Source organism: Heterocephalus glaber, unplaced genomic scaffold (genome assembly GCF_053883595.1).
Source record: "Heterocephalus glaber isolate CG9 unplaced genomic scaffold, H.glaber_assembly_v1.0 deba00001461, whole genome shotgun sequence".
Taxonomy (NCBI): Eukaryota; Metazoa; Chordata; class Mammalia; order Rodentia; family Bathyergidae; genus Heterocephalus; species Heterocephalus glaber.
Genome location: NW_028258308.1, coordinates 10,590,752 through 10,602,897, shown reverse-complemented (window position 1 = coordinate 10,602,897; position 12,146 = coordinate 10,590,752). Strand labels below are relative to the sequence as shown.

Here is a 12,146-nt window from a genome sequence, read left to right as displayed (position 1 = left end):
GTAGAACCACCTCCACAGTTCTGAACACTGAGATTGTCCTTAGATGTTGACAAAAGTCCCTGGGGGAAAATCATCCTCCTTGAAATTATTGATTTTGTTATGTTCGGCTTCATCTGCCTAGTGCTACTTTGCAATCGTATCTGGAAGAAAGAATTGATATATCTGAGATCATTTTGCTGTTTTAAAAGAACACAGAGTAAATGAAAATTTCATTCCAGAATAAAATAAATATGATCTTTCCCTTCAGTGTAGAATTATGAATCGTTTGTTATTAAAGCTTGTTTCTCTTCCAGACAAGCACAACACAGTAATTTCCATTTATTATGAAAAATAAATGAATTTCTTATTCTTCAAGCCATTTTTATTCCGTATTCTGTGATAGCCTTTGCTTTTGCCAATGATTGTTATGAATTAAATAATATGTTAGAGCAGCAAAGTAAATGAAAGAATGAAATGAGAACTAATCATGTATACTGCAGTTTGCTGAGAGATGGTTATTTTGAAAAATTTGTTGTGATTATATGTGTCCATTATTTAAAATTAAAAATACAGAAATGTATAAAGGAGTATAATTACCCTCATCCTGCAATTTGTAATAGATAACCATTTTGTATTTGCTGCTTATCTTTTACTCTAAGGCAATATACAGATGTGCATGTGATCAGCCTATATATGAGTTCTGTTTTGTGGAAAGATTATACTATACATCTGATCCTTGTGTGGGTGTGTGTATTGTATAAATTCAGTGCACCGTTTTTCTTACAATATATCATGAGCCATTTTTCATGTCTATATTATACAGCTTTATCAAAATTTTAGAGTGCCATTACATTACTTTGTGCACTAAGAGTTTAACCAATTATTTTTAAAATCTAAATAGATTGTTTTCATATTAATAATTATGTAGACAGCCTCACTGTGAGTTTGTACATACATCTGACATAATTATATCATTTTGTTTGATGAGGAATTTAATTCTAAAGTAAATGAACTGTCTAAACAGTGTACTAATCTCTGTTTAATTTGTATTATAGTATTTTCTTTAAATAACCGTACTAGTTTTTACTCACACTGGTATTAAAAGGAATTATAATTTCTTTTACTTTTACTGTCATCCAGTATATATTAATAATATGTGTTCTTTGTGACTATTCATTTCAAGTTCTTTGCCCATCTATCTACTGAAGCGATCTATAGTTCATTTTTATTAACATGTTCTTGCAATAGTCTAAGAATGAGTGCTTTTTATCCATTATATATATGGCAAATAATTTTCCTATGTTATTGTCTTCTATTTTTTCTAGTTTTCTAGTATACACATATATTTCATATTTTATTTTTATATTCACCTTTTCAGACTAAGAATATAAATATAACAATTTTCTACTATTTAATTTTTTTATACAGCATTTACTCTATTGTAATTTTTTTTGAGGCACAGTCTTAAAATGCAGTTTAAGCAGGCCTTGAACTTACTATGTACCCCAGGCTGCCCTGTCTCAGCCTCCTCAGTGCTTATGGGTCTGTGCCACCACATTCAACTTTCTATTGTGAATTTTGTTTTTCTCCCACTGATCTATTAGGCAGCCTACTTTTGTTCCTGACAAATGCAAATATTGTTATAGTTGTTTTCCATTTCTAAATTTTAAAGTGCAGAGTAATTCGTCTTAAAACTTCAAATAATACTTACCTGAAAATTCCTCTTTAGTACCATCCCTTTTGTTAAAATTTCTTTCATATATTTCATTGCATTGCATAACAGAGATATGTTGCATCTCCTCTTTGTAACAATCAGATCTATCCTAGCAGTGATGTGGTCTACTTAAGTCACGACCTGACTGTAATCTTAGCTGCATTGTAGGGGAAAGAGCTCGAGGGACCCTCCAGTTACACTCAGTCTGTGGTTGCTCCTTGTGTTCTGGGACTGTTCAGCAAGCAGAGGTTAACAAAAGCCATCTATGATATTTTATAGTAACACTGACCAAAAATATAACTGTGTATTTTTTCCCCATTTTATTGAGCTGTGATTGACAATTAAAATATATTTAAGGTGTACAGTATGATATTTTTATATGAATTGTGAAATGATTACCACAAGCTAATTAATAATATATTCATTAACTGGCATAGAATGTGACTTTTATAATCATTTTTACTTTTATTCTCTTTCTCTGTGGGTAATGATGCTTTTAGGTTACAAAACACTTTTGATTCTGGAATTTAATCTCATATATGAAATTTTCCTCAGGCAAATATTCCATAAACATTTAATTGGGAAATTGATAAGATACTCTGTCACCTTCTTTGAAACTATATCTCATCCTCATCTATTCATTACCATTCTGTTTTGTAGAGCTGTATGGTATATCAAGAATCATTCTGCATATTCTAGAAAGTAATGGATTACTACTAACATTTTTATAACATAGGCCTAAAGAGATTGTGATATACTCAAATCACCCAGTAGATGGTAAGGAAAGGAGATACCCAGCATTCATAGCCAATTTCACTCATAATCTAACAGAAAGGAACATCTTTCATAATATATTATCTCTTTAATGTAAGAAAATAACATTAGATTCTATTTCTAAAATATAATACAGATATAACCTCATTAAAATAATTTAGATTATTAAAAATAGAGAGCTAATATCTAGACTATATGAGGAACTCAAAAAAATTAGACCCCCTTAATTTAAAGACCCCATCCAAAAATAGACATCTGAAATGAATAGACACTTCTCAAATGAAAAAGTACAAATGGCCAATAAATACATGCAAAAATGTTCAGCATCACTGATCATTCAAGAAATGCAAATTAAAACAACCCTGAGATTTCCTCTCACTCCAGAAAGAATATCTATCATTAAGAAATCAACCAATAAAAAATGTTGGCGAGACTGTGAGGAAAAAGGACCCCTTCTCCACTGTTGGTGGGAATGTAAATTGGTGCAACCACTATGGAAACCAGTAGGCGATTCTTCAAAAAACTAAAACTAGAAGGTACATTTGACCCAGCTGTTCCATTCTAGGTATCTTCCCACAAGAGTTAAAATCATTATACCAGCCGAGGATTTAGCTCAGTGGTTCCGCTGCCTGCCTCACAAGCACAAGGGCCCGAGTTAGATCCCCGGCAAAAAAAAAAAAAAAAAAAATCATTATACCACAGTGATATGTGTATACCCATGTTTATAGCAGCACAATTTATAATAGCTAAATCTAGGAAACAGCCCATGTGCCCATCAACAGATAAATGGATATGGAAAATGTGTATTTATATACAATGGAGTACAACTCTCCCATAAAGAAGGATAAACTTGATGAATTTTTAGATAGATAGATGCACCTTGAGACAATAATGTGAAGAGAAATAAATCAGACGCACAAGTTTAAATATCACATAGTATCAACACAAAGTATAAATAAGGAACAAAAGCCAGGCTAAATATTAGGAAGCAGTAAGATCTTTTTCAAATGGGAAGGGAACAATAGATCAGGGGAGGGAGGAAAAGGAATTTTAAGAAAAAAACTGAAGGAAAAATTGGAAATAGAACTTTTACAAATGGAAAGGAAGGTTGGAAAGAGGGAAGGAAGGGGAAGGGGAAAAAAGAATTAAGATGTATTACATACATGTACAAATTTCCCATGTGAATGTGATCCTTACGTACTGCAAACGTGTACTAATAAAAAGAAAAACGCTAGAGAGGATTCCCAGCATCTAGGAGGCTGAGGAAGAAGTATCTGAGGATCAGACCCAGCCTGATCCTTAGCAAGATCCTGTCTCAAAATAGAGAAGAAAATTAGAAAGAGCTGCGGATATAGATCAGTGCAAAGACCCTGGGTTCAATCTCCAATATAATGCCTCCCCCCAAAAAAAATCTTAGGAAAAACTAAACTGTAATTTGAATATAGACTTGATCCCCACTTACAAATTTTTGGAGAGGTGGGAGCCACCTGAAATTTTAAATTCTCCAGTTAACTGCTAAACACAATAAACTTTGAAAATCATGTCCAAAATATTTACTTATATGTTTAGATTTTTTTGCTGTCTTTTAAAATTAATTTTGTTGGTACACATTAATCATAGGGAATTTGTACCTGTACATAATATATCTTGATTCTTTCCCCCCCCATTCCTGTCCCCCCTTCAGCACTTCTTTGCCTCCTTATTTACAAAAACTTTGTTTCCATATATTTAAATTTAAAAGCTGTGCTAATCATGACAACATAAAATAAGTTGATTTTGAATTTCACTTTGAAGATAGATAGAACTGTAAAAGTTCCATTTTCCCCTAATATAAAGCACAATTTAGAAAAAAAAATTTTCTTGCACATGTGACTACTTGAATAAAATTTCGAATGTTCTACTTAACTAGATACACTTATGTAAGCAGTTAACCATTTATAAACAGATACAGTGTTTGAACTATTTCATATCTGTTTCATAGCAACATAACTTTTGCTAATCCATTTTTTTAAATATTGGGAAGTTCTATCAAAATACAAACCTTACTATGACACTATTATTGAAGTCTCATTTTTCACATGATTATTTATTCTAAAATAGCTTTCCTGTTAGATGCCTAATTTCAACCACCCTGTTTGTATTGTATTGATACTCATAACTGGAAATTAAACAGTTAGAGTGAATTTCATCAGACTTTTATGTATACAGGAGAGTAATACTAATGAATACATTTTCAAGATTAAAAATGTGCCAGTTATGTAAAAGAATTGTAAATTTAAAAATCCACCTTAAAGTTATTTTAAAAATTATACCCCCACATAAGTCTTGTCTTAAAAACAAAAATATATATATATTCTTAATTGCATAGATTCAATCAAATTAAAATAAGAATGCAACTTTATCAAAATAGCTAAAAAATTCAGGACACATTAATAGTATTTTATTAGTGAATGTAGGATAATTAACATTAAACCTAAGGTTTTTTTTAGTACATCTGTTTCCTGATTCTTAATTTGGTAAGTAATCTGTCTTGTATTTTTTCTTTGATAGGTTTATGCAGGCAAAGATCTAGAAGAGCAGTTGCGGTCTGTGTCAAGCGTCGATGAACTCATGTCTGTACTCTACCCAGAATATTGGAAAATGTACAAGTGTCAGTTAAGGAAAGGAGGCTGGCAATACAATAAAGAACAGCCCAACCTCAACACGAGGACAGAAGAGACTATAAAATTTGCTGCAGCTCATTATAATGCAGAAATCCTGAAAAGTAAGTACCAGACAGAAAATGTGTAATAAGTCTCATATGTCAATCCAGTGAAAGTCGCCAGCATTTGTGCCACTCAATATAACTTAAGGCCTAAAAATAAAGAAAATGGTAATACCTTGGTTTCAAAATACATTTTGTGATTTAATTCTGAGTGTTGATGATTTTTTAAAACACAAAGAAAGGTGCATGCATATCAATGCAAGTATCTTTTAAATTGAAGTAACTTCCCATTGTAAAATTAAAAAAACATATAAATATATTTTACACATTAGGTTAAATGTTCTTTTCAATATATATTCCCATTCACAGGCCAATTTAATTGTTTAAATGTTGTGTATCTACAAAATATTTCTATATAAATTTTCTTTCTAATCTGGATTTACAAATGCTTAAATTATCTCAAAACAAACCTAGATCGCTTTTGCCAGTGCTAATTGTTGACTTGCTGCTCACAGAAAACTACTTCAGAGCTGTACTTTTGTAAAGTTGATGAAATATCTAGCATAAAATTTCACAGAATTTATGATGTTAAATGAACTATAAGTTGGTGGGCTAATTTTAAAAATAATTCTCTTTAGTTATTAGATATTACTGTAAAGGAGTGATATTACAATGAAGTTTAAAAGCAAAAAAAAATGGCTTTGTGGTTAATAAGCAATAGTTTATATCCTTTATTTTCCAACAATTTATGTTAGAGGAAATATGGGAGAAATAAACTACAACATTTAGGAAGTACAACATTTGTAATGCAGGAAAGAGTCAAGAATGTCATAGATAATCCACTAACCCACTATAAACAGGATTCCAAGAGAAAGCATGAAGAGATAGGAAATTTGATTTTCCTGAAAAGAGTTAGTGCAGGATACAAGGTCTTGATGGGTGGAAAATTGCCTTGCACATCACTTAGCTACTGCCATGACATTATCCAAAGTCGCCAAATAGCCTGCTTGAAAATGATTTTTGAGTTGAGTCCAAAACCATTGTCATCTTTTCTCATTTACATCTCAGTTTAAAATAAGAATGAAACCATATTATACATTTGCTTCAAAACAAGAAAACACTGCACACTGTAGCAAATGAGTGTGACTCTATTTCTACACATCTTGTAAACATCCATATGTTAAATCGCCATTTTCTAAAGTAAGAAAAACCAAGCATAAGTGCTGCGGGAGAGTGGTTTACTCTTTAAAAGCTTAATCCTAATTATTTAGCTTTTTATGTAGCTACAGAAATGAGTTTTTCAAGAAAAAAATCCTTAACTGTTCTTTTAAATATATATTCCTATTCACAGGCCAATTTAGGATCCTGTCAGCTATTTCTCAAAATTTACATATTATACTTAAAGTCTGATATCAAATGTGAATAACTTCCAACTGCTCTGAAATTTCCCCCCTCGGTGGCTTCTGTATAACTGAAGGACTTCCCTGTGACTCCACAGGTATTGATAATGAATGGAGAAAGACGCAATGCATGCCACGTGAGGTGTGTATAGATGTGGGGAAGGAGTTTGGAGCAGCAACAAACACCTTCTTTAAACCTCCATGTGTGTCCGTCTACAGATGTGGGGGCTGCTGCAACAGTGAGGGGGTGCAATGCATGAACACCAGCATGGGCTACCTCAGCAAGACGGTAGGTGTCTCCTCTCTCAGCTCCACCCGGGCGCCCCTAGGGAGGACCATTCTGTGCGAGGAAGGGCCTTAAGTTTCCGGTTGTATTAAAGTAACTTAGTTGGAGTCAGAGTCGCTTACATTTTCCTTGGAGAATGGAGTAAATGTTTCAATATTTTGTGTTTTTAATGATACAATATCACAAAGAAAGTAATTGATGCTTTAGGAATTATTTTCATATAGTGGAGTCAAAGCCTGATGGAGAAAATAATAAGTATACATGTACATACATATATGTATACATACTGTGTATATGTGTGTTGATCATCAAGAATAGATTTTCACTTGACATAAATCAGTTTTAAATGGTTAAAACTTCTTTCTGATATAGTACAGTTTCCATATGGCAAATTTATAAATATATCCATGTGTTCTGCCAAACAGTGGTGTAGTGTTGAAATAAGCCAACAAGTGAAACAAATTTATGTGTTCCTTTCAACAGCAATGGAGATAATTCTGACATTAAATCTTAAGTATTTTGAGTAACCTGTAAAGCCCATCACATTAGATGTTAAGCTGCTAATAAATAATAAACTTATCTTACAGGTGGGTTTGGATCATGGTTTTTCAAAGCAGACACACAGGTGTGCATTACAGGTCTTAGGTGGAAGAGGAGGTTGGCTGTGGGAGGACACTCTTGTGTGCTGATGGGACCTGTGGGTGTGCTGTTTGCAGTGTGTGTGCCGCTGGCCTCCATACGAGTTGGAGTGGTCAAGTGTGGCAGGCTGGCCAGTGCACACTTCTCCCCTAAAGACAAAACTGCAGTTGTTATAATAGCTTTTCCAAGCTATTTTGAGTTAAACTGTCATCAGTTATCTGGCTACATTCAAGATTATCCTTTGACCATTAGAATGAAAAATGAAATGTTTGAAAAATATGATGTAAGATTTTATTTATGAGATATAATGACAGCAAATTTAATTCTATACACACATTAGCTGATCTCCATAATCAGAAACTTACTGTACAGTATAGCGTAATGGAAAATTAAGATCACTGCTGTAATTCCTCCCACTGCATGTGCCACCTAGTTGGAAATTAGTCTTTAAGACTAACTTAAAGATGTGTGCAAAGGCATTGGGGCAGAGAGAACACAGTGGTTCCTAAGACTTGAAGAAGCCTAGAATACTGTTAACATAAAAAATAAAGGAATAGTTATGTTAGAGGAAGATATAGGCCAGGTATTCAAAGCTATGATAAAGATATAAGATATATGATAAAGATATAAGACATGATAAAGAATAAAATTGCTCTTATTCTAAAAGCAGTGGAAAGCTGGGAGTGGTGGGAGCACATGCCTGTAATCTTAGCACTTGAGAGTTTGACGCTCAAGAATCAGCAGTTGCTTAGCTGTAGTGGGCAACTTAGAGATTTAACAAAATCCTGTCTTAAAATAAAAAATGAAAGAGGCTATGCATGTAGCTTAGTGTGAAGGCCCTGGTTCAATCCCCAATACCACAAATCAATTATTTTAAGAAGCAATGGGAAATCATTGAAAAGCTTTGATGCTGGTGACTGAGAACATCAGACTTGAGTTTCTTACAGTATCATTCTGGGGATGTTGTGAAGGATACATTTGAAAGAGGAAAAATAGAACAGACAGGATGTTATACCATTAGTTGGGAAGAATATCAAAGGGTTTTGTAGTACTGTGAGGGCTGGAGACATGGAGATTAAAGATGCTGAGGGAAGAGGGATTAACATTTGTCCCAAGACACCTCTCATCCAACTCCATACCCTCTCCTATGTCTCATCTCTTCTTTTTGCTCTTCAGAGGACTGACTTCCAAATCTTTATCTTTAGTTTAGACTTCACTCATGGTTTCCACAACACAGTGCTACTGAAATTTGGCTCTCCCCCAGACGGGTCACAATCAGTCTATCCTGTAATGGAATAACAAACTCTCCCCTCTGCTCCAAATATACAAACCAGCAAATGAATCCTTTTGGTCTCTGTTATTGTCTTTGTTGTCTGTTTCCCCAGTATTCTCTGTCTTAGTAAATGACACTGACACATATCCATTTAGGAAAGCTATTTTATTCTTTTAACTAAAAGCTGTTAAGTAACTACACCTTCCAGACATCTCTAGAACACAGACAGGATCTTCATTCTGCTGATCCTACTGTGGTGTGGGTCACAATTTATCTCTCACCTGAAGCACTATCCCTGGACCAGCCTAATAAATGCTCTCATGCCTCCATTTTTCTCTCCCTCCAATATATTTGCACATTTTAGTTGAGAGTTCCTAAAAATGTCTCAAAAGCATTGCATTCTGAGACTGAGTCAGCACTTAGCCACTATATCCATAAGCTGGTTTTTGCTAGGTAGGTTGTTCAAGCATGCATCTGTAGTGATTGGTGTAAATGCACTAAGTTGTTAAATACTTTGAATGGCAGCCTTCTTTAAGACCAAAATCCATTCACGTGATTTACTGGTCCTTCCATGGTTTGACTTCTCCGTAAATCTCTAGCTTCATTTTTCACAGTCCTTCCTCTCAAAAATTGCTTTCTATCAGTACCCACATTTTTTTAGCTCTTAGATTTTTCCTGCATCTCTCACTTTCAAGTCACTACAATGCTGTATTCTGTGTTTGAAACATTTCCTTACCCATGATCCTCAGGTCTCCATTTATCTAGTCAATTTCTACTCATCTTAGGTCTAGACATAAATGTCACTTCTGTTACATCCTCTTGTATGTCCCTGTAGCATCCTCTGTTGTCCATATTTTAACATCATTATATCATCTGTCTGTCAGATTGTCTTATTCCCCAGGCTCTAATTCCATGAAAGTAAAAATGGTGTTTGTCTTTTAACCTGGGGCATAGTGTAATAGTTGGCACAAAGTAAACACTTAGAACTGAATGGAATGAATACTTGACTGAAAGGAAACACATCCAAGATCAAAGGTAGAGTTTTAAATTTACCAATCTTGAGAGTTTGAATACTGTTTCAGTGCAGATACCAGAAGAATTTTGGACATGTGATTCTCAAATTCTAGAGAAATGATCAGGTCTTTCAGTATAGAGTTGGGAGTAAGCAACTTATTGATAAGTGTTTTTGAAGCCTTAATGCATTTGTTAACAGAGAATTCATTTACCAAGAAAGAAGAGCAAAAGCTAATATCAAGGAAAAGCCAACATTCATTATTCATTGTTCTGTTCATCCTTTCCTTCAATTTTGTAATAGTATATTTTTCTGCTCTAAGAATTCACTGAGATTTTTTTTGTAGTAAAAGAATAATTTTAATTTAAATTCAGCTAAGGAAGTTATCTGTGTTTTGCAATAGATAAACAGTGAATTAGAGATACTGCCCTAATGGAGAAAGCCAGTGTTTATCAAGTAACTAGTAGTGTATATGTTGTGAAAGGAAAGAACAAAAGTTTATGGAATTGCATTTAAGGAGGCTTACAAACCAAAGAGAGGGGGGGAGGCATGCCATCCCTGATGACACAAGGCATGCTTCCATTGTTCCTAATGCAATTTGTAAAAGCTCATACTTAAGTAACACCTTTTTCTACATTTACTTAAAGAATTATATTATCAATGCAGTGTAAATGGGAGTGTGTGAGGATTTCTTTCAAATATAAAAGGAAGTTTCTTAATACCTAATTTTCTTAAAGTAAAAAATTTTCATTTTCTGTTAGAAGTTCCAGACATATGTTTTAAGTCACTAGTTGAAATCAAATAAATTGTAAGGATAATATAACTTAAGTAATGCTCTTTTATAAATACTTCATAGAAATGTCTTTTAGAGAGCTCAATGAAAGGCAGGCTATCAGAATGTGTGAGGAAGTCAGCTGCTAGTTGGAAAGTGAAACCATATGCTCTAAGCATTCCAAAGTGAAGTAATCAATAACAACTGCTTCAAAGTCTGCTTCTACAATAATATCTAAGTGGCTTTGAAAACTCACTTGATTGGATGTCTTCTTGACCTCTTTCATAAACACATACTTTAAATGTATTTTCTTATAAGAACTTGTATATTTAGGAGATAAAACTAAAAAATAGAAAGGAAGTTTTGTAGAAGGTAAGGTATTTGGTGTTGAAAATTGAAGCAGAAGAAAGTCATCTGCTTTTAAAAAATCATCTGCCACATATATGGATTGAAAAGTTATTTGAATGTTACTTTTTTACCTTATGTATTTTACTAAAGATAAGAATGAACACAAAAAATTCTACTAAGTCCATGAGGTCTTGTTAGAAGTCCTGGAGTTAGTACTCAAGAAAATAAAATATATTTGCAAGGTCTGAAGAAAGCAGCATAGCTTCCATGAACTATTCATTAAAAGTTCCACATTTCTGTATCAGAAAGAACGAGCTATTTCATTTTTTTCATTATTTTACAAAGAAATAATAAATGCATACATATTTCCAAAAACACTTCCAATTGTGATTGATTTAAATTGAGTGTTTAAGCCAGGGATGTAGCTCAGTGGAGCTGCGCCTGCCTGGCAAGAGCAAGGTCCTGAGTTTGATCCCTGGTACCAAAAAAAATTGAAAAATTAAAAAATAAATTGAGTGTTTATGAAATTTTACAGCAAAATATATGTAAGCTTAAGTAAAACGTAACTATATAATAAATTTAGGAAGTATTATTTTGCACTTCAGTCAGAGATATTTCTTCTATTAAATAGAATGCTTTGGTAATCAGAAACATTAATTTATTCCACTCAGCCAACAGAATGTGATTTGTATTGAATCTTTAGCAAATTAATATTTGGCAACCACAGTTGTTGGGAATCATGTTTAATCCTGCTGTGGAAAAAGAACTCTATTATCACTAACAAACAGTTATCAGAAATTTCAGGAAGAATAACACTTGCCTTATGGAAATAATTAAGGCATCTATGAAAAATACCACTTTTATACAACTAAAAGTACTAACGATATTCACAAATTCTGTTCAGTGTTTCTAAAACTCCTGAATTGAGCTTTTAACTTCAGTTGTATCTCTGAATGTGTATTTTATGTGTAACAGTATATTAATATTAATTCAGTGCCAGATATAAATCTTGAGGCTGTCTGGTATCTGGTGTTCTTTCCAGTCCCAAGTTAAGTTGCATAGGCCCTTGATAGCTGTCCATGTGGTTGAAAGACTCAGTTGAAATGATAATATGGATACTTGATTTTGACCTTTTCCCATTTTTAGGGCTTATTCCTTTAAATATTTTGTAGTTGTTCAATATGATTTTACAGTTATCGATCATACACTCCAGGGGCTACAGTTTGTTTTGTTTAATGTAAAGTT

The 12,146-nt window shown here is 33.3% G+C and overlaps 1 protein-coding gene across 1 annotated transcript in view; it reads left to right on the top strand.

The window, feature by feature from the left end:
* Positions 1 to 12,146, top strand: part of Vegfc (vascular endothelial growth factor C) — a 118,660-nt gene that overhangs the window by 72,086 nt on the left and 34,428 nt on the right. Inside the window, exons 2-3 of the mRNA XM_004852960.4 lie at positions 5,018 to 5,231; positions 6,670 to 6,860. Coding sequence (XP_004853017.1) covers positions 5,018 to 5,231; positions 6,670 to 6,860 — 405 coding nt within the window. The remainder of the gene's footprint in view (positions 1 to 5,017; positions 5,232 to 6,669; positions 6,861 to 12,146) is intronic.